General features: G+C 39.6%; 2 protein-coding genes across 6 annotated transcripts in view; one reads left to right on the top strand and one right to left on the bottom strand.

Moving 5' to 3' along the window:
• Positions 1-17,055, bottom strand: part of LOC106050332 (uncharacterized) — a 46,440-nt gene extending 29,385 nt beyond the window's left edge. For all 5 annotated transcript variants that reach the window (XM_056038754.1, XM_056038771.1, XM_056038763.1 and 2 more), the window contains exons 1-5: positions 16,756-17,055; positions 14,076-14,136; positions 7,284-7,913; positions 4,130-6,297; positions 3,133-3,538 (exon numbers count right to left, since the gene is read on the bottom strand). In XM_056038754.1, coding sequence (XP_055894729.1) covers positions 3,133-3,538; positions 4,130-6,297; positions 7,284-7,913; positions 14,076-14,099 — 3,228 coding nt within the window. In that variant the 5' untranslated portion in view covers positions 14,100-14,136; positions 16,756-17,055. The remainder of the gene's footprint in view (positions 1-3,132; positions 3,539-4,129; positions 6,298-7,283; positions 7,914-14,075; positions 14,137-16,755) is intronic.
• A 4,675-nt stretch (positions 17,056-21,730) lies between these two features.
• Positions 21,731-23,624, top strand: part of LOC106076755 (cell growth-regulating nucleolar protein-like) — a 36,982-nt gene continuing 35,088 nt past the window's right edge. The window contains exon 1 of the mRNA XM_056038729.1: positions 21,731-21,880. The gene's annotated coding sequence lies outside the window, so the exon portion shown is untranslated. The remainder of the gene's footprint in view (positions 21,881-23,624) is intronic.

Here is a 23,624-nt window from a genome sequence, read left to right as displayed (position 1 = left end):
AATTGTAGAATTTTATAATTGTTCATGAATATTCTTAAATTATTTTTGGAAATCGCTATATGTTCGTGAAGCCGATTTGGTTTCATAACCTCATCTGAAAATGCCATCAAAGTAGAACTTACTTTTTTTCTAGTGGCAATTCACTAAATCTCAAGGAAATATTACATAACATACCAGTGAGTTTTCTTAACAACATTTTATCAATGTTTTTTGTTTTTAAAAAAGTTAAATTATTCTTTTAAATGTTACCTTTAATGTTTTTTTGCAATTAACATTTACATATCAATATATTAACATATGTAGATAAAATAAACTATAATCTAAAAGGCGTATCACCTACTTTGTTTATCAAATCTTAAACGTTTATACGCGCGAGTTCCAAGGACAATAAATACTCCCAAATCACAGGAAAAGAGTAAGAATTTAAAAATAGAAAATGGGATTCCCGAACTCAATTTCTAACGCTGTTTTTGTTCTTAAATTAGAAAAGCAAGTTAACTTTAATTTGTCCATATTTAGTTTCCCAGCTTTAATGTTGAAGAATTTTTGAATTTGTTTTGTTTCAGAGCACCTTTAGTTTCTTCTTTCCGCCTTTATGCCCAGCGCCCCCTTACCGCCCCATTTTGTGCAAAGCGCCCCCCTACCGCCCCTTTGGCTCTCAGCGCCCCCCAAAATCTCGAAAACGCCCCCTAGGGGGCGATATCGCCCCCGTTGAAGACCACTGGGGTAGACTATAAGGGCCCCATACCCAGATCTATCGGGGTCCCTCATTACCGACCCATCGGTATAACAGAAAATGGCATCTGATGGCTACTTTAGTGTAGCTGATGCCAAGTTTTGGAGTATGGCAGGTGTTAACCGCCTCTTGGTGGCTCCCTCTTGCCCTATAAGGGCTTTCAAAGGCTTGGTTTTTCCGGCAAATGTCAAACGGCGAGAAAGTTCTTAGAAAGTGGAAGTGTTATTAGCCCTCCCCCCCCCCCAAAAAAAAAAAAGAATCCTTATTTTGCTTCCCCTGCATACTCTTCTCAACAAGATCAAGTACCAAATCTTCATTTAAATGCAAAGATGGATTCAATGACTGATGGAGGTATTGAAAGAATTAACAATATTTGAATAATGAATACATATTATTTTGAACAAAAAAGTAAGGTTTTGCAATGTTATTAATTAGTTGTTGCTGGGTTGTTTTTTTTTTTTTGGGGGGGGGGGGCATCAAGATGAGGTACCGCACCAGGCATTAAATGCTCTAGCTACGCCACTGGTATATACTATATAAATTTTGTGATTCCAAGTTCTGAATTAAAGTTCTGTATTTGAATTAAAGTGATCTTCATTTATTGAGACATATTTAGATCTAGAAATATATAAAAAGCACTGTTTATATTGGCATATATATATAAGTGTGTGTGTGTATATATATTGCGCTCAGATTCCAAGAAAATACTTTACTGCTGACAAGTGACAGGCGGCCAGAACTTCACCCCGGACTCGGCTAAGGGAGTTTTAAGCGCATATTGAAATATGAATAAATGCCATAAACAATGGGATTTTATCATAGAATTGACACTCATTTTAAATTTGTGCAAAAACCAATTAAAGTAGGTCATCAGCTGACTGTAGTGATTTGAAAGTAGGTCATCAGCTGACTGTAGTGGTTTGAAAGTAGGTCATAAGCTGACTGTAGTAATTTGAAAATAGGTCGTCAGCTGACTGTAGTAGTTTGAAAATAGGTCATCAGCTGACCGTCGTGGTTTGAAAGTAGGTCATCAGCTGACTGTAGTGGTTTGAAAGTAGGTCATCAACTGACAGTATTGGTTCAACAAAAAGATCAAAGTAACGATAGTGTTTCTTGGGAAATGTTTGGAGAAGGTTGATGGGGAGGAGGGTGACACCCTGAGCTAACCGCACCGGGTGACACCGACCCTAGTGACGCAAATGATACATACTACATATATAAAGGCAGCACTAGACGCCAAGGTGACCAGGGCACGTACGTTGGACCCTCCGATTCGACTGCCTCGACTAGCAGCAATGCAGCAGTGCCAAGCGAACAAACCACTAGACCAGACAGATCCCCACAAAAAGATTTCTGATCTGTAGCATTCGCAAAGCATGCCCTTGCCACCCAAAGATCAAAGTTCACATGCCTCATCCACCACACCTGTATTCAACAATAATCTTAAGAGAGCCGACACAGCCGTTAGTCATATATAGTAGACAATGCCTCAATTTTAATTGTATTCTAACTGAAATTACATTGGCACAGCGGTATCTGAGGCCCAGCTTGGAGTTTTACCAAAAGCTTGCAAACCCAGTCCACGCCTTTGCCCAAGGAAGAGTAGAGCAGTCTCTCCAATGAAGCCTGGAGGTAACATAATAAGAATATGAAGGGAGTCCCCCATCTATTGCCATCTCACTCTTTATAGTCGGTCAATAATATGACGTCAAATGATCGCAGATTATCTTATCTTATAAAATACAGACGATTATTACGTCATATGCATGTTCATTTAATTACTTAAATTATGCCAAGGCGTTGGTTATCCTGGATGACTCAGGCAACACATTCCATGCCTGTTTGGCGTAATGCATGGTCAAATGAGGCAGCCATGGCATCTATGTCCTGTTTCGTTCAGACGGTAATGTATTCAATCTTCGAGTCTACTGTCCCATACAAAAACAAAAGAAATGGTCTTAACAGAGCTTCTCTATGCCGATGATTACGCACTGCTAGCTCACAATGAACATGATCTCCTGATTGCGGGCGACGAATTTGCATACACTGCCGCCTCATTTTATTTATCTATACTTGGGAAGAAGCACTAAGGAAGAAATATGTACAAATTTGTCCAAGCATATGGAACAAGTATTTATACATAGGGCTTACCTTGAAAAAACATTTAAAATACTTCCAGTTGAATGAGTTGAATCTCACTTTCGTGTGTTCACTATAGAAGTGTTTAAGTGTATAATGAATGTTTATTCAAACGTAGAGGGGTTAAAATGAACGATTCATTTGATTCATTTCTACTGCTTCTCATCAAGTGCTACTTTCGCGCGCGCACACACACACACACACACGTTTTAAAAGACAGAAAGAAAAGAAGATGAGATATATAAATAAAAACCTACAATTTCTGAATAGATGAACCCTGTTGCGCTGGGCTGTTTATAGTTGTATCCGGTCTTCTGCTCAGACTTATCTTCTTTTCGTGACTTGGGATCGCTGCTACTAGTGGCCAGATTTCTGATTCCTATGCTGATGTTGTTTAGCATTTGTGCCAGTTTGCTGATAGCGTCCCTCATTTCGTTGGTTGCTTTGGTGATGTTTCTACTGGTCTCTTGTGTGACGGACACGATAGCAGCTATAGCCTCATCATTCCCCGTACTTTGTGGTGAAGGGCTTTGTGCATATGAGCCAGGAGTAATTGCTGCCTTCTCATCACTTGGCTTTTCTGGGGCTTTTTTTCCTTTTTGGTGATGTTGTCTGGACTTTTTTGGGGCAAAGAAACTACTTCTTTTTTTTGGTGGGGCTGGGCTAGATATAAAAAAAAAAAATCAACGGACAAAAAAATAGTGGTAGCAGACAGATTGAGTTGATATAGGCTTTGTAATACAAAGTTTTAAACAAATTATCGTCTGTTGATGCTTATAAAGGAAGAACACGGGAGGCTAACTTATGATCACATTTCTAGACAGGACACCACCTGTTCATATAAACATGGAGCTAGTTTAAGTTTTCGCACAAACTCGTATTTGACCTACCTGAGTCCTCGGTAAGCAATGCAAATCAAAGGAAGTGTTTAATATTTGTAAGCAGTCTATAAATGCTTGAATTGTTTATTTACACCTTGGAATCTTTCAATGAATGAATATAACTGATCCCACTCTTAGCTATAGCATATATCTGAGATAGTATTTCCTGTAACTGTAAGGAATATATGGCATACATTTCTTTAAAGTATTAGTTCCATCTGGTGGCATTTTATTCACGGTTTATATAATATCAGATATTTAAATTTGTGCTTACATTAAGATGAGCTGTAACACCCCCCCCCTCCTTTTTAAAAAAAAACACATTATTGTTATTTTAAAATTATTTTAAGTAATGGCCACCAAAAAGACCTACCTCGAAGGCTCGGATGAAGATAATTCTGTTGAGGAATCATCGTGGCTAGCCCCTGCAGTTGCAACTTTCTTAGCAGTGTCTTTTATAGGTTCGTGTCTCCTTGGCTTCGGACACACGTCGTTTTCCTGAGGTTTCACAATGTGACAATGTGTGATTTTATACTTGGGTTGAGGCGTAGTCACGATGACGTTATATGTTTTGGGGGACGTAACGGAAGTTTTATTATCGATAGCTGTTTTGGTTCCTCGTCGTGACCCAGCCACAGCTACATTTCCTGATTCAATTCTTGGGGTAGCGATCGGAGACGTGGAATCCATTAGCATCATAGACTTGGATGATGGCTTGATCGGAGATGTGGAGTCAATCAGCATTTTGGACATGGATGAGGGCTTACTCGCTTCACTGCTTCGCCGTTCAGGTTCCTTGTTGACAATCTGATTCTCCATCTGATTCTCCATCATGTGACGTTTCATGCCTTTATAGCTCGTTACGTCCTCGTTATTTTTAAGACGTGTCCATGTTCCCGACTCGCGTCTCAGTTCCAGTTCCAGCTCACTATCCGACTCTGCTCCGACGCTCGAGGATGTGCCAGTAGTTGCTGAACCGCTTGTCACCGACGTCTGCTCGTCCGTCGATAAACTCATCGATGATGTAGTTGCTGGGGTCTGAGTACCGACCTCCGAAGAGGTGGCCGTGTATTCCTTTTGGCTAGAGCCTGACTCGGTCGTCGCTGAAGCCTCGCTGATTGCTGACAAGTTGGCTCTGCCATCTGACCTATTTTCATCACTTGACTCGGCGGCCGAGGAAGAAGCAGCATCTTCAGTGTGACTCGAGCTGTCCAATGTGCTTGCTGAGCTCTCGGGATCACTGGGTTGAGACGTTTGCTCTTCTCCAGGCTGCTCATAGGTCATCTTCTCAGATGGCTCGCTGTTTGTGTCCACATCAACTCGTTCTTTCATCTCCATTGCGTTGCCAGAAGACTTTCTTCTCTCCACTGTCTCGTTCAATTGGTCTCTAGTCTCATTGAAAAGGTCCACTGATTGCCTTCTATCCAACACTTCAAACGAAACTGATTGCCGTTCGGATTTTTGCTTCGTTTTCTTTCTGCTCTCATTTTCCCATCTTTCATTAATACTTTGTAATGACGCCCCTTGAGACATTATAGAATATGTCCTGGGCGGACGTTTCTGGGAAGAAATGTCCTTGATTTCTTTCATTGACGTAACAGAGCTACCAGAAGGTTGTTTTTGGCCGCTCATATAAGGTGTTCTTTCCTTCAGCCACTCATACTGGGAGTTAGGTTCCGAATCCTTGACGTTTTTAGCAGATAGATTTGAGCCTCTAGAGACTGCAGAATCCTTACGCGTATCATATCCATCTAAGTCAAGCTTATCTGGACGATCGCCACTCTTTGAAGATCGGCGGGAATCGTAATAAGACTTTGAGTCAAACTTATCTTCTGGACGATCGCCACTTTGTGAGGATCGGGGGGCATCTTGATAAAAATCCTGGCTATAGCCCCGAATAGACTTGGCGCGAACATCTGGACGCGGATCTCCAAAATCATCATAAGAACCATAGTAAACTGATGATCGTTCAACATTAAGTCGTGAGCTAGTGGGAAGTGATTGGCCATCAGCTATGGAAGATCGTGCAACATCAAGTCGTGAGCCAGTGGGAAGTGATTGGCCATCAGCTATGAAAGATCGTTCAACATCAAGTCGTGAACTAGTGGGAAGTGATTGGCCATCAGCTATGAAAGATCGTGCAACGTCAAGTCGTGAGCCAGTGGGAAGTGATTGGCCATCAGCTATGAAAGATCGTGCAACGTCAAGTCGTGAGCCAGTGGGAAGTGATTGGCCATCAGCTATGAAAGATCGTTCAACATCAAGTCGTGAGCCAGTGGGAAATGATTGGCCATCAGCCATGAAAGATCGTTCAACATCAAGTCGTGAGCCAGTGGGAAATGATTGGCCATCAGCTATGAAAGAACTTTCAACATCAAGTCGTGATCCAGTTGGAAATGATTGGCCATCAGCCATGAAAGAACTTTCAACGTCAAGTCGTGATCTAGTTGGAAGTGATTGAACACCAGCTATCGAAGATCCTCTTTCATTTAAGGACATCATACTATCTTTTGACGTTTTCAAATACAGAGCCATAATATCCTAAAAACAACACAAAGACATCGTTAAGGAGTTTTCCATCGCAGACAATGCTATGTTACTGGGAAAATACGAACTTCAGCGTTATATAAAATGCCTAACGCTTTAGGGTAACGAAGGAAATATATTGTCCATTTCTTACTAAGCCTAGGCGTTCTGAGGAATGACTGCTGGGAGTGTGAACTGTTGATTTAAAGTAATGTATTTAGAGCATCAAAGTTTCTCAGAAAGACACAATCTGAATATTTATGTCGTGTTCTTAAAAGTGTATTTCATTACGACTAAGTGTGTATTTCATTACGACTAAGTGTGTATTTCATTACGACTAAGTGTGTATTAAAGATCTAGTCATTCAACAGAATGCATTAACAGTGACTTATGGTGTACTGACAGTGAGAGATACACCATAAACCACTGTACAAACACAATGGGTTAACGCGTAGACTGACAGTGAGTCAGTAGGGTAACTCTAGTCCGTCCGACTTACAGAAATAAAAGAGTGATCTTTCCATTACGTGGTGTCCAAACTCTTGAGCAATGAAGAGAATTATATATATATATAGATAGATAGATAGATAGATAGATAGATAGATAGATAGATAGATAGATGGATAGATAGATAGATAGATAGATAATGAGATGTAGCGTGTATTTATACTGAGATATAGCGTGTACAGACAGTGAATCATAGCGTGTACAGACACGATTAGAGTGACTGAGATGACAGGCATGACTGAGAAGTGTGACTGAAATTACGAATGTCACTTGTTAGTGCAACTGAAATGTCTGGTGAGACTGATTAGTGCCATTGAGATGACTGGTGTGACTGATTAGTGCCATTGAGATGACTGGTGTGACTGATTAGTGCCATTGAGATGATTGGTGTGACTGATTAGTGCCATTGAGATGACTGGTGTGACTGATTAGTGCCATTGAGATGACTGGTGTGACTGATTAGTGCCATTGAGATGACTGGTGTCACTGATTACCTTTGCTGTCTCTTCGATGAATTCTGTGGCAGAAAGACCAGCTTCGATAATTGACTTTTTCATTAATTCTGGTTGAGTCTCTGTTCCTAAATTCTGTTGGTCCGGGCCTTCACTTTGTACAGGTAGATTGTCCCCATCAGATTGTTCTGTTTCACTCTGCGTTATCTGATCTTCATTTGCTTTGAAACCTTTTTCACCCTTTTTCTTTTTGGCAGTCTTTTTTGAACCCTTCCGTTTTTTATGTTTTTTGTCTCCCTTATCTGCAGTGTCTTCTTTGTCCTTCTTACGTCTGGTATCTTCCTTGTCTCCTTTTCCTTTAACATCTTTTTTGTCTCCCTTACTTTTGGCTTTTTTGTCTTCCATACTTTTGGCCTCTTTTTTGTCTCCTTTGGGTTTAGCATCCTTTTTGTCGCCCTTAATTTTGGCCTCTTTTTTGTCTCCTTTGGGTTTAGCATCTTTTTTGTCGCCCTTACTTTTGGCCTCCTTTTGACTTTCACCTTTGGACTTGGCTTTTTTCGCTCTTTCAATTGATTTTTCTCTGACTTTTTTGTCTGCTTTTTTGTCTGGGCCTTTCTTGTCTTCTTTCTTTGGTTTTTTATATCGTCTGCTGTCGTCAGCAGTGTCTGTAATCTGTTGAATAGACAACATTAAGACGAAAATAAGTAGAATGTCGTGAAGAAAATGAAAAAAAAAAGTTTCATGTGTCAAGGTTGTATCCAGGGGCGGACTGGGTATCAAAATCGGCCCGGGCATTGCCATATAAACCGGCCCACAAATGGCATGTCATATATTTTCGGTGTGGGCGGGATATTTACCCCACTCCGCAATATATATATATGAGGTCTGAGGCAAGTGATGGTTTGAAGACCCTCCCCTCCCGGCTACGCCCATGTGTTATATTATAGGTGTAAGCCTAATTATCTACAAAATATATAAAGTTTGATAACGCATCGAAAACTGGGTGTATGCATTCGTAGGATTACATAACGTATTCTATTTATACATGTATGTTGTCTGAAAACTATAAACAATACAATAGCAGCCTAATGAGTTTGAAGCTTTTTGGTATTACTTATAGATTACAGACGTTTCTTCAAAAAATTAGATTGTTACGTCTTACGCATTTCGTGTGTCAATCAAGTCATCTGTGACTTAAAATATGCTAAATCATTGTTTTCCTGGCTGACTCAGGCAACCCATTCCATTAAAAGATAAGAGAAAGCAGAACGGTTAGAGACGCTCTTACTTAATGTGAAAAGCTTTTGCTTACTCCTAGTATATTCTCAAAAACGCGATTTGTATATGAATATACCATGACCCATTATTTAAAATATAAATCTCCATTCGTTAAATATCGGATGTGACAGCGCTATATAAATTATTGTAATTATTGTAATAATTTTCATCAATAATGACTTCATACTAAGTTGCTCGACCGACTAACACACTCTTTAGTGGACGAGATCTTATCTGATATTTTTTCTGCGACAATTACAAGAAAAATGGAAAAGCAGAACTTAAACCTATACGCTGCCTTTGTGGACCTCACCAAGGCTTTCGACACGGTCAGTCGCGAGAGTTTGGCGGAACAGATCGCTCCGCCTGCTTACAAAAATCAGTGTCTACCAGGCAGTGGTTCTCTCAACCCTTCTGTATGGCACCGAGACATGGACACTATACAGGAAACATCTAAGACCAAAGATGCTTGCGCTCCATCATGGACATACGGTGGCAAGACCGCACTACAAACAGCGATGTCCTTGCGAACGCCGGTATGGACAGTATAGAGGGACTTCTTTTGGTCCGACAGTTACGCTGGGTAGGGCACGTATCCCTTATGGGAGACGAACGTATGCCAAAGGCAGTCTTTTTTGGTGAGCTAAAAGGTGGTCGACGTAACAGACGGCGAAAAGAAAATCTAAATCGACCACCTGCGGACAATGGTTATGTTTGCCGTGGATGTGGCAAAATATGTAGGTCTCTGCTGGGGCTGTGCAGCCACGGGAAATACTGCATTCCTCACTAATCTTCGGACTCGAAGACTAGCTTTATTATTATTACTAAGCATAAGTTTGCCATTAATTATAATAGTATAAAAATTGATTCAGATCTAGATTTACTTTTTTAATTAAATAATATTTTTTGTAAGCCCCAAGTGTAGTATTTTTTAGATCTATGTTATTCAAAATAAAAAATAAAACAACTTACTTTTTCTTTTCAAATCGCAGAAAGTAGAGTTTTATACCCATATTGAGCTGTGAATAAGTTGTGTGGCTTGCAATTTCGCGGCTGTGTGTATGTGTTAAAGTTAATTTCTATTAAGTATTGTTAAAGAGCTAATTGTCGCGCCTATTTTTTTTTTATTTTTGCTGCGTTATATCAATGTTTTCTAACTTAACCGCTCTCATCCCTCTTTTTGGTTAAATTTCATTGGAACCATTAAAAGACGGGGGAGGGAAGGAGCAAAAACAAATGGAAGTGCCATCAAAGGTCCATGCCGACCAGCAAAATGATTAGGCCAAACACAACCTCGAAGACATCAAAGCAGTCCATGCCGCTCGTGCATAGCAGAAGGTACAGTCAAACGTTTTGCAAATGATAATACGTACAGTGAAACAAAATTAATTGTAATAAGAATTTAAAAAAAAACAAGAAAACGTGTTCGTGCCTTTGTGTCTCGCTGCTGTCACTTTTTTTTTTGAGTTGTCTGCAATGATTTTTTTTTCTTTGGTCGCGACCAGACCGGCCCATTTGGTACCGGCCCACCGGGCATTTGCCCATATAGCCAGTCCGCCCCTGGTTGTATCTGAAGTGTTCCACTGCCAGGAAGATTTTAACAAAGAGAATGCTACGAAATGACCAACTCACAACTCACAAACTGTAGGAAAATGTACGGGAAACGGGTGGTCCACTACAGAAACGGATGTAGTGTATTTCCTATCAGAAAGCAATTTGCTCACAATAATGGCTCTAAGTTAACATTAATTCTGCAGAAATGATTGAAATTGCATCAATTATTTTGAATCAATCATGTAATTAATTTTTATAGGCCTAGATTAAACTAACAAAATTCGTGTGATGGGAAATATTTGTATTAATTGTTTTTTGTTTAATGCAGCTTTCATACTTATAGCATTCTCAATGCTTTGTGACCTAATCACTTTTGTGGACCAGTGGATTGGGGGGGGGGAGGTATCTTGGAGAAGGTTTATCTCTGCTGGCTTTTCAAAAACATTATTAAAAAAAAAACGGTTGCTGAAGTGAGTCGAGGCTGAATTCAAACGTCAGCCTCCACGGTCGACTTGTTAGCTATAGGCCTTGCCTTGTTGATGGCTGTCTGACTTGGACAGATTACTCTGGACTTGTTAGTGATAGGCCTTGCCTTGTTGATGGCTGTCTGACTTGGACAGATTACTCTGGACTTGTTAGTGATAGGCCTTGCCTTGTTGATGGCTGTCTGACTTGGACAGATTACTCTGGACTTGTTAGTGATAGGCCTTGCCTTGTTGATGGCTGTCTGACTTGGACAGATTACTCTGGACTTGTTAGTGATAGGCCTTGCCTTGTTGATGGCTGTCTGACTTGGACTGATTACTCTGGACTTGTTAGTGATAGGCCTTGCCTTGTTGATGGCTGTCTGACTTGGACAGATTACTCTGAACTTGTTAGTGATAGGCCTTGCCTTGTTGATGGCTGTCTGACTTGGACAGATTACTCTGGACTTGTTAGTGATAGGCCTTGCCTTGTTGATGGCTGTCTGACTTGGACAGATTACTCTGAACTTGTTAGTGATAGGCCTTGCCTTGTTGATGGCTGTCTGACTTGGACAGATTACTCTGGACTTGTTAGTGATAGGCCTTGCCTTGTTGATGGCTGTCTGACTTGGACAGATTACTCTGGACTTGTTGATGATAGGCCTTGCCTTGTTGATGGCTGTCTGACTTGGACAGATTACTCTGGACTTGTTAGTGATAGGCCTTGCCTTGTTGATGGCTGTCTGACTTGGACAGATTACTCTGGACTTGTTAGCTAGTATGATAGCCTTGCCTTGTTGATGGCTGTCTGACTTGGACAGATTACTCTGGACTTGTTAGCTAGTATGATAGGCCTTGCCTTGTTGATGGCTGTCTGACTTGGACAGATTACTCTGGACTTGTTAGTGATAGGCCTTGCCTTGTTGATGGCTGTCTGACTTGGACAGATTACTCTGGACTTGTTGATGATAGGCCTTGCCTTGTTGATGGCTGTCTGACTTGGACAGATTACTCTGGACTTGTTAGTGATAGGCCTTGCCTTGTTGATGGCTGTCTGACTTGGACAGATTACTCTGGACTTGTTAGCTAGTATGATAGCCTTGCCTTGTTGATGGCTGTCTGACTTGGACAGATTACTCTGGACTTGTTAGCTAGTATGATAGGCCTTGCCTTGTTGATGGCTGTCTGACTTGGACAGATTACTCTGGACTTGTTAGCTAGTATGATAGGCCTTGCCTTGTTGATGTCTGTCTGACTTGGACAGATTACTCTGGACTTGTTAGCTAGTATGATAGGCCTTGCCTTGTTGATGGCTGTCTGACTTGGACAGATTACTCTGGACTTGTTAGCGATAGGCCTTGCCTTGTTGATGGCTGTCTGACTTGGACAGATTACTCTGGACTTGTTAGCGATAGGCCTTGCCTTGTTGATGGCTGTCTGACTTGGACAGATTACTCTGGACTTGTTAGCTAGTATGATAGGCCTTGCCTTGTTGATGGCTGTCTGACTTGAACAGATTACTCTGGACTTGTTAGCTAGTATGATAGGCCTTGCCTTGTTGATGGCTGTCTGACTTGGACAGATTACTCTGGAGATGTCTGAGTTTCTTGTACGGGTGTGTTCAATGTACTTAACTAACAAGTAACAAGACCTAGACATGTAGCGGTTATACAAATACAGATGATATTTAATGTTGAAAAGGCCACAGTGGAGTCTCTGTCTGTAATATCACGTTATAAGTCGTTATCCCTCTGAAGTCCTAACACCAACTGACTATATTAATATAAATTATTTATAACCCAACTAAGTCGTGACGTCAGTAAATGTCGCATACAAAGTCCGTCAAATATGACGCGTCTCTATACAAACTAATTATACTAAGTGTCTCAATCTATGTCAAAGTTTATACAAGTCTGTTGTTTGTTTTTAACTGTTAGAGAACGACGTGATTCTCTATACAAGGCTTATTTCCCCTTAGCTTAGTAGGCCCTACTGTCTCTATATAAAATAAAATTAATTAAATTATGACTTATTAATTTTTTTTACTGATTCATGTGTTGGCATTGACAATGAATATTTGTGCAAAACTGCAACCTGATCCAATAATGGGAAGTGGGAGAAATAACGTGTGCAAGATTATACCCAAACAGACAAACAAAATGAATTGATATATGCTTTGTAAAAAAGTTCGCGTTCAAAAGTAATCACTGCAACTATGTTTATCGAGATAAAGGTGATGATCAAATCGGATTTGTATAATTTCTTGTAGTTTCTACTAATCTTTGTACCACCTCACTCAGTCTGTCTGGTAAAAAGTTTGTACACGTTATTTCTCCCACACCCAATCTCGAATCAAGCTGAAATTTTGCACACTTATTTCTTTTACCTGACAACACAAGAATGAATTTTTAAAAATTAACCAATTAGCTAATTAACTAGTAATAATTATTTTGTTTGGTATCGAACAAGGGAAAGAAATTGTACTTGACTGATGTGGTGGTATAAGTTGTATTAGTCCCCTTTATACTTAGCTTTAAAATTTGTAACTAACAATAGATAACTATGAAAACCTATTTTTATAAGCATTTCTCGGGTACAGTGGTTAGTGTGTTGTCTTGAGGAGGCTAGAGCCCTCGAATCTGAATCCAGGTCGTTCAACTTTTTTTTACCCATCTTAACCCCCCCCCCTTTCCCAACTGGTCCAGACAAGTCATAGGATCATAGGGCATTGAGACAAGTGATAGGATCATAGGGCATTGAGACAAGTGATAGGATCATAGGGCATTGAGACAAGTGATAGGATCATAGGGCATTGAGACAAGTGATAGGATCATAGGGCTTTGAGACAAGTGATAGGATCATAGGGCATTGAGACAAGTGATAGGATCATAGCGAATTGAGGAAGTGATAGGATCATAGGGCATTGAGACAAGTGATAGGATCATAGGGCTTTGAGACAAGTGATAGGATCATAGGGCATTGAGACAAGTGATAGGATCATAGCGAATTGAGGAAGTGATAGGATCATAGGGCATTGAGACACGTGACAGGATCATAGGGCATTGAGATACGTGATAGGATTATTATTGTTAGTCGAATTCTATAACAAATTTAATTACATGACTGATCCCAACTAATTGATTCGTTTCATAGAACATTTTTTATGTATTTTTTATTGTTTGTGATCTAAACGTGATGAACGGACATGCAACCAGAGACTGTAGACAATCAAATAGAGGATTGCCCCCAACCAGACTGTATACAATCAAATAGAGGATTGCCCCCAACCAGAGAATGTAGACAATCAAATAGAGGATGGCTTCCAACCAGAGACTGTATACAATCAAATAGAGGATTGCCCCCATTGTGGCTAAAAGAAAACATAGTAAAACAAAAACATCATCAAATGTGTTGTTGTTTTTTTTTTGTCATTCCTCAATTTCCATTTGCTTACGGATCACGTGATCACATGTTGAATGACTTGAGACTATTAGATAGTCAGATAATCACAACAAAACCTAGGCGATTGTAAACCTACCATAGCTGAATTTGATTGATCCATATTGTTTAGTACAAACAGGTTTCTTTGTCTTTAAAATCTAAACAAAAATACATTATTATTATTATTATTATTATTTATATAGTAAATAAATAAATACATGAGAAACATAACAAACCGGACACAAAAGGGATAGTAATATAACAAAACAACTATACAATGGAACATTGAGAAGACAGAATAGAGATAACATTTAAATAACAACAAAAAAACATACATAAAACAGAACAATGGCAACAAAATAATTATATGCGAAACAAAACACTGACAAATAAAATATTGATAAAACTGAATATTGACTAATAAAATATTGATAATAGAAACATTGACAAATAAAATATCGATAATAGAAGACATTGACAAATATAGTATCGTTAACAGAAAACATTGACAAATAAAATATTGATAAAACTGAATATTGACTAATAAAATATTGATAATAGAAACATTGACAAATAAAATATCGATAATAGAAGACATTGACAAATATAGTATCGTTAACAGAAAACATTGACAAATAAAATATTGATAAAACTGAATATTGACAAATAAAGTATTGATAATAGAAACATTGACAAATAAAATATTGATAATAGAAACATTGACAAATAAAATATTGATAATAGAAATATTGACAAATAAAATATTGATAATAGAAACATTGACAAATAAAGTATTGATAATAGAAAGATTGACAAATAAAATGTTGATAACAGGCTACAAACATTGACAAATAAATTGTTGATACTAGAAACATTGACCAAACAGATCACGACGAGCTTTAAAAAAAGAAGAGCTTTGATTTTTTAAAAAAAATCTTATTTTAAAAATGGATATTCTCTTGAATTATTAACGTATGTCCCGTGATTCCAACCAAAGTTTGTTCAGTGCTTTTTTTTAAATTATATTTGTGATTTTGTAAGTAATTTATTTTCTATTATCCAGTAATCGCTTTTTTTTTCTTGTTCCGTACTAGTTCTTTTCCCTTTCATCCTCTGTCCAAGAACATTGTATTTCTAACTATTTGTCTATTCGATTCAGGAATTATTTATTTCTTTTCTACAAGAGATTTCCATCTCAATAGCGTATGTTCTCAGCACCAAGTCGCACCTTTTCTGCATTTTCAAATGGTCTAAAATTAAGTTCGGCTCACATTTGAGGCATGAAACTACAATGTCGTTAACTGTCGCCGTATCGGAAACCCCATTAGTAAAAGATCATTCTAAGATTACTCCCTTAGAGCACGTGAAAGGAAGCAGGCTGTGAGTTTTAAGGTCGTCTTGTCCCCGAGCAAAGACAGACCTGTTGCCGCACATCAACGCAAACAGGTCTAGTTCTCTCTCTCTGTCTCTCTCTCTCTCCCATATCCCAATCGTCCGTCATGCAAAACATTCATAAAGAATGTAGTCTATGGTCTTATCGTCCTCGATGAAGTGGCGACACCGTGTATCGTAGTGTTCTCGAAACCGCCGTAATTAAGCACCAAAAAGGCAGTGGCCAACACGGAACTGGACTTGGACGGCCTGTTCCGCACGATTGTTTTCACCACGCATACTTTCGATCTGGTCTACTCTTCTGTCTACATAACTTACGGCTTTATCCGAGCATCCCAGCTATCATACCAATGTGCTAACAATCGGTGGTCGGCAAGGGGGCCTACACTCTCGAACGTGCACGGTGCATCATTTACAAGTGCCGTCAAGACCGCGGTACGTGCTAAAATATCGGCCCTGTCGTGGTCCACCAGATCACAATTGGCGGGCACCCACTGTATAAAACTATGAACACCAAGTTATGGAAGACGTTCCACGATCGTGAGGAACTCTTCCACCTTCCCGAGCCCTGCACACCAGCCTTCGAGGACCTCTAGGTCGGAGATTGAATCCGTGAAAATGGCGTAGTTCCATTACAGATCCTTTCCTCCACCCATTCCAACGCTTGGAACATTGTTTCCAACTCAGTCTCTAGACTGCTTTTTCAGTGACTAGGGCCCTTCATCTCTTCATTTTCGGGATTGCCAGAGAGTCGTACCATCGCTCCATACCCAAATCTCATAGTAACCTCGAGCATCTGCACAGATCCGTCTGCATAGATAGTGGGCACTTCTGCTGGATACGATGCGATGGTTTCTGTGGCTGCTAGTAATGGCCGGTTTGCGTCGCATTGCCTTGTCATCACCGGGTCAACATACCGTCAGCATGGGGGGGGGGGGGGGACCGGACGGGAATAGAGCAGATTTATTTCTCTGACAAGCCCACGCGCCACATGCTTGAAGCATGCTTGAGATGTCTGCTACTCTCCCAGTTGTCGTCTAGACGTTCAAAGAGGCATCCGATGCACTCTTAAACATGCCCCGTGTTCGGCAACGGGTCTGTTCTTGTACGGGATCAAGGCGACCTTAGATTTCTTTCACGCACTCCAAGGGAGTTATCTCAGCAGGATTTCTTACTAAAGGGGTTTCTGATACGATCTATACCATTGGAGAAGACAAAGATTCTAGAATTTACGGTTGTACTTGTATTGCGACCCCGCTATAGCCTACGTTTATGAATGAATCGTTGAATTTGTTGGGATCTAGATCTAGCTCTAGATAGCCTCATGCTGAACTGAAATGTTTTAAAAATAAGGCCTTTTTAAAATCGAAGTTACAAGTACTTACCCTAATACTAAAATATTAAGTAGATAAAAATGTTAAATGCAGAAATCTTTCTGGAGAATCTAGACTCTATATCTAGACCTAGCTAGATCTAGATTCTAGATCTGATCATTATAATCTATATTCCTGATTTAGTGATTACGTCTGGCAATGGCCCAAATGGCTTTAGGTATTGGATTAGTAGATAAAAGTTAAAACGTAGTACAATGTTATTTATTTATATTATAATTTAGATCTAAACTAGATTTAGTCGTTTTACAATAAATTTTAGAATAAAAAGATTCGGTTTAGTCTATGCGCTGTCCATTCGTCTGTAGGAATAAAGTAATGTGTACAGAGTAGCGTTCAATATATTTGTCTGTTTCTAGTTTTTCAATGCGCACCTAATTAGATAGCATGGACTACATTAGTCACTACATGATTCTACAAAAGATTCTTTTTTACAGTTTTTCATTTAATGCAGAAAACTATATATGGCGAGCTTTTTTTTAGCGGCCCCCGAAAGGGGAAGAGACGCTATTAGTTTTGTGTGGCCTGTCTGACCGTCCGTCCCGTTTAGATCTCAGAAACTGCTAAGTTATGTAAGTTCTGTCATACTAAATACAACATTTAGGCCTACAAAAAAAAAAGTTAACTTTGTTTTTTAAAGAGAAAAAAAATCTATTTACTATGTAAATAAGTTGGACATAATTTAAAACAACAATTAATAAGTAGTTTTGCATATTATCGCGTGAACTGCAGCATTCGCTCTCCACCATATAACACAAAACTAAAGGAATTTTTTTTTAAGGAAATGTTTTATTTTCTTGAGGCTTTGAATAAGAGATTGACCCTTTACAAAACAATTAGATCAATTAGATACTCATTATAAGACATCAGTTAGGCCAGGTTCACATCTAACTTCACATTCACTTTCACATATCCTTTGGTCTGCTGGACCTTTGGGCATCACACAGGACCTATCAACCTTCTTTCTGTCGCCATATTTAACTATTCTGTTATAAAACGTCATATTTTCGTCGGGGCCGGTAGTGTGGAAACGATTATCATGTAAGAGTACTCTCTCCTTTTTATAATTCTTGCTAATTATTGCATTTTGGCATTAAAGAATATGGGTTGAGGCGACTCGATATAAGAATGTAATTTATAGCTTATATAACTTATATAGTGGCAGATTTTTTGTAAAAAAAAATAAATATAAAAAATTGTAATTTCTTAACTATAATATAAAAAAAAAGTATTGGTCTGCCCGGTGGGGAGGGGGTGATTACATCTATCACCCCTACCACCTGTTATGACCCTCTGTCATTTATATTTATTAATGATTTAATTCCAGATTAGTGTGGTGTGGCATAATATACAAATGGGTTCAAATATCAATAAGTAGCTTGTATTATAAAGATTCTCAACTAATTTTGAGCATGATTTCTGCTTAGAAATTGGATCGCCCCCCCCCCCCCCCCCACACACACACTCAAAAGTCTAGAGTGGAGAGGGCAGTAGATACCATCATACGACATAAAGATTAGTTAGGATATATATCAATAAGTAGCTTTTATCATATAGATATGTAACTAATTTTTGTAGGCAGGCCTGAAGGCGTCCAAAAGCGCTAGTGGCCCTGGCCAGACGGTTATCAACTTCCCTTGAAAGTGAGGCGTCATTTGAAATTCTACTACCTAGATATGTGAGCTGGTCTACCACGTTAAGGGGCTGACCGTTTACGGTGATCTTTTGGGGTGAGTATGTTTTATTGGGTGGTTCTCTCAACCCTTCTATATGGATCTGAGTCATGGATACTATACACAAAGCAATGAAGACTTCTTGAGCGCTTTCACCAAAGATGCTTGGCAAGACCGCACTACAAACAGCGATGTCCTTGCGAACGCCGGTATGGAACGGTATATAGGGACTTCTTATGATCCGAAAGTTACGCTGGGAAGGGCACGTATGGGAGACGAACGTATGCCAAAGGCAGTCTTTTTTGGTGGTCGACGTAACAGAGGCGCCCTAGGGAAACGCTTCAAAGACCAGCTTGCCTTAGCCGACATAGAAGAGAGCACCTGGATGCATGCGGCCTCAGAACGAGACAGCTGGAAGTCACTCACAAAGGCCGCGGATACACATTTGAGACCAAAAGAAAATCCGCTGCCGAGGACAGACGCAGACGGCGAAAAGAAAATCTTAATCGATCACCGGCGGACAAGGTTATGCTTGTCCTGGATGTTGCAAAATATGTAGGTGGCAGCTGGGGCTGCGTATCCACGGGAAATACTGCATTCCTCATTAATCTTCGGACTCGAAAGACAAGCCTTATTATTAGTATTAGTCAAGTATAATGATATTTTTATCAATGCTTATAATGCCAGTCAGCGATAGTTGAATATGGGTTGTGCAAACCAAAATCACTCTTTAGGCGTAACGGAGATACCCCCTATAAGCGCTAAAAAGATCATCTCAGGCGCCATTTCGCCCTTACTGGCATGGAGGAAAGTAGCTGGCAGCAGATGATCTCTGAAAGAGACAGATGCAGAGCTTCTCAAAGGCGCGGGACACACAGTTATGGCCCAGAATAAAGCCCTTGTAGAACACAGGCCCAGAAGAGGTAAAGAAAACTTGAATAAACTCCTAGCGGACAACAGCTTTGTCTTCATAAGGTGCAGGAAAATATGCAGGTCGCAACTGGGTCCGTGTAACCATGTGAAACATTGCACTCATAATTAATCTTATGAAACGAAGAAATTGTTATTGTGACGGGAAATTATGTTTGTCTAAAATTGAGGAGACATTTTTAGCGTGTAGTCCCCAAAATCGATCCTTGATTAAAAAACAGTATCTACATTGCTAAAAACGTTCGACATTTGCTCTCGATGAAAGATCACATAGGTCGAGTCAAATAAAGTTCCAAATTTTATTCATTTAGTGCTACTTACTAGTTGATTTTCTAAGGGGATCCCAGAAGAACAAACTCATTATGAAATAGTGGTTATAGGAATGATTAGTTCTGGGATTTATGATGACATTTAAAAAGTGAATCGACAGAAGTGACAAATTAAAAAAATGGTAGGTCTATTTTCAACATTTATTGCGGCTGAAATAATGGCTAATATAGGTCCACTAACCCTTAGGAGGGAAAGGTCAGTACTGACCTGCTATGAGCGGTATAAAAGGCTGGATGAATACTTCCCAGCTAGAAAACTAGTGGATGGTTGGAGATGCAGAAGACGTATCCAGATGCAGTCCTTTATGCATCATGCCACTAGACTATCTGATGAAGCTGGCCTCTCCACCAACCGACAAAACATTCAACGCTTTCATCCCCTTCCCACTTGGTGTCGCCCAACAACCCCAGACATACGCTTGAAATTAGTAGACCCTAATGCCACTAAGCAAAGCCGTTCATCTAACGACCTTCAAATCCTAGCTCTGGAGACCATTAATACCTTCAAGCCCAGTGCTATTTTTGCATACATTGATGGGTCGGCATCACTAGATTCTGGAAGAGCAGGCTATGGAGCCTACATCGACTTTCTTGGCTCTTACACAGTCAAAATCTTTGGACTATGTGGTAGTGTTTGCAGTTTTGATGCGGAGACCATGGCAGTCTGTGAGGCCTTAAAAGTCATTGACTCTCAACTCGGCGAGGTACATTTGAGGGCAACACAGATTGTTGTGGTCACTGACTCAAAATCTGTACTACAGGCTTTGCAAAGCCCCGGACCATGGCCCCCCAATATCAACAGTGTCATCATGGCTTCACATAACATCAAACAATGCTATGGCACCCCTGTAATAATGCAGTGGGTACCGAGTCACATAGGTGTGACTGGCAACACAATCGCAGACTCTTTGGCCCACCAGGGAGGGCTAATTCCACCCACTGATCAGGCTGTAAGCTTTCATCAAGCCCTGGCTATAATACAAAAAACAGAAATGGAAAAGTGGTTTGAGTGCTGGGACAAGTCCCAAAAAGCCCGTGGAGTCTGGGAGCACATGAGGCGCCCTGACCGCACTTCCCCGTGGTGGAGGCTGTCCAGGCCTGAGCAAGCTATTATAGCGCAGTGCAGGACAGGCCACTGTCCTGTTGGCTCATATTTCTCGCGGCTATGGCCAAATTTTGATTCACGGTGCCCCCGCTGCGGGGAAGAAGAGGAAACCGTGCCTCATATTCTGTTTGACTGCCCCAGACTTGCTGATCTCCGTCTCGACAGGTCTGGGAAACCCAAAATTCTCGACCTGTATGGCGACATTTATGCACTACGCAAGACAGCAGGGTTTCTGTCCAGGGCTTTTGCAAGAGAGGATTTGAGCCTCTCAAGCCCTCACTCTAATGGAGTTTGATGATGATGATGATGATTTTCAACATTTATAGACCTACCAACTTGAGGTCTTGCATTCCTTCTTACATCCTTGTAGATGAAGATTGTGTAGACATATAATTAGATACCTTACACAGATTGATATTATTTGCAATAGATTTTTGCAACCGTTTCATGATTGAATTATAGAAAAAAATCGATTAAAAAAATTCAGAAACACCAGTGAGTATCTTAGTTCTTTTTAACACTGGAGGTGACTCACAAAGGCCTCAGGATACACATTTGAGACCAAATCCACTGCCGAGGATAGACGCAGACGGCGAAAAGAAAATCTAAATCGACCACCTGCGGACAATGGTTATGCTTGCTCTGGATGTGACAAAATATGTAGGCCAGAACAGGGCCGGCTACGCAGCTACGGGAAATACTCCATTCCTCATAGATCTTTGGACTCGAAGACAAGCCTTATAATTATATAACTAATTTTGTTAACAACCTGTGATTTTAGCAAAAAAAAAAATTGACCGCTATCACCCTCCCCCACCTCACCAAATCAGCCAACATAGAGTCTAACAGAAGGGGAATGACATAATATAAAGATTTGTTAAAATATCAGTAAGTAACTTTCATCATATAGAATTAGATCAACAGGTATAGTCTTTATATAGAGCAGTGAAACAAGGGAGACTACTTTAAAAATATTTATACTTTTTAAATGTGTAGTTTGTGTCTACGTCAAATCCATGCTTATAAATTAATGTCCACTGATTGATAAATTAGATCTAGAATAAGAATATTAGGACAATTAGGTAATTATTATTAATTATGTAATAGTTACAGTAATATTATTAGGTATTTATATACATACAATACATATATCTAGATCTAAAAGTCTACATTCTAACATTGACCAATGACTGCATTCAGAATGCATTGGCATTAGCCTAGAAGAGACTCTAGCTAGACGGTAAAACTTTACAAAGTCTACCTACAGCCTAACTTCTACTACTTTTAGTACTTACTACTAATACTACTAGACTGACTAGTCTAGTGACACTAGATCTAGTCCTAGTCGTGACTAGTTGAGTACTATGGGAACTATGCTCTATACTAGTCTATACTTACTATTACTATTAGTAAATTAATACACTTTTGACTTTTTGGTAATCATGAATGTGAGCGTCAAAAATCGACATTCCTTGTTGTCTCTTCCTGGCCAAAAATAAATCCAGATTTGTTTATCAAAAATAATTTTGGCATCATTAAGTGCTGCCAACTAAAAATGAGAAACACCCATTATGTACAGATGTATTAATGTTAGACACAATAATTTAGACCACAATAAAATAGTTCTTTTTTTTCTTTAAAGATTTATTGCAATCAATTTTTGTGTGTGTGCTAAATAGATGTTACTTTTCATTGTCACTGAATTATGAATTATTACAATCTCTGAGTAAATTTTTTTTTTTTTGTGAATTACCTACGTCTGTATTTTATAGGACAAGATCTGGATTGAGATTTTAAAAAAAATAGCTTTTATGAATTGCTAGACCAGATTCCATATATATTATTTTAAATAGTTTTTATTTTCATAAAGAGCATTTTTCATGCTTATAGCATGCTCAGAGCACTATGGTCCAATCTGTTTTCATGATCACTTGGGGGGGGGGGGGGTATCCAGGGAAAATGTTTTCAGTAATGCTTTTAGTTGCTCAGTAAGCACAACTCTTGAGTCCGATGTTGAGAACCCCGAGCCTCTTTATATGTAGCTATCACAAGCCCAAGCGTTTTATGTCTCTCACGCTTGTCATATAGCGATTTCTATTTATTTATTTCTCTTGCTGTATTTTGAAAGTACGGTAAACGATGTTAAAAAGGGTAATTAATTTATGTAAAAAAGAAAAAAAAAGCTTATTATTATATAGTGAGTAGCATACGCCGATATTTTTCAGAGCCTGCCTTAGGTCACTGCAACCTATGCGACTGCAGTGAGCCACGCACTGTCATAGAACCCACTCTAATCCTAGGTGTAAATTATTAAAACGAAACCATTTTATAACTTATAACAGATTTTTCGAGGTCTTCTGGTTTACAAGAAGCTCCTGGAAGGTGACTTCTCACAATTTATTGATAAAAGATACTTGCGTGTGTAGGCCTACTGTAATAGTCCTGCCTTGTATTTGTTGATGGCTGTCGGACTTCGACACTCTGGAGGCCTCAGACAGGACAGGGGTGAAGAGCCCCATGTCCAGGAGTGGTGGTTGGATAAAAGCAGCCTTTCTAACCATCAACGGGATAATGGCGCCTACGGCGCTGACGCCCTACTGGACTTCACTGAAGGAGGCATGGGCAGAGGCGGCCTTAGCAGTGCGCGGGCCCTAAGCCGTATATGTATGCTATATATCCATACCACATCACATCACTAAATGTCTCGTCCGCCTCTAATGCTGTAAGTATTATTTTTGCTACAAAACATAGTACCTTACTTATGTACTGTACTATTGGCCGTTTGACTACATTACATAATGTACTTTATGAAAGATTTTGCCTTAA

Source organism: Biomphalaria glabrata, chromosome 1, assembly GCF_947242115.1.
Source record: "Biomphalaria glabrata chromosome 1, xgBioGlab47.1, whole genome shotgun sequence".
NCBI lineage: Eukaryota > Metazoa > Mollusca > Gastropoda > Planorbidae > Biomphalaria > Biomphalaria glabrata.
The sequence above is the reverse complement of the archived record's forward strand: the minus strand, read 5'-3'. Positions and strand labels throughout refer to the sequence as shown.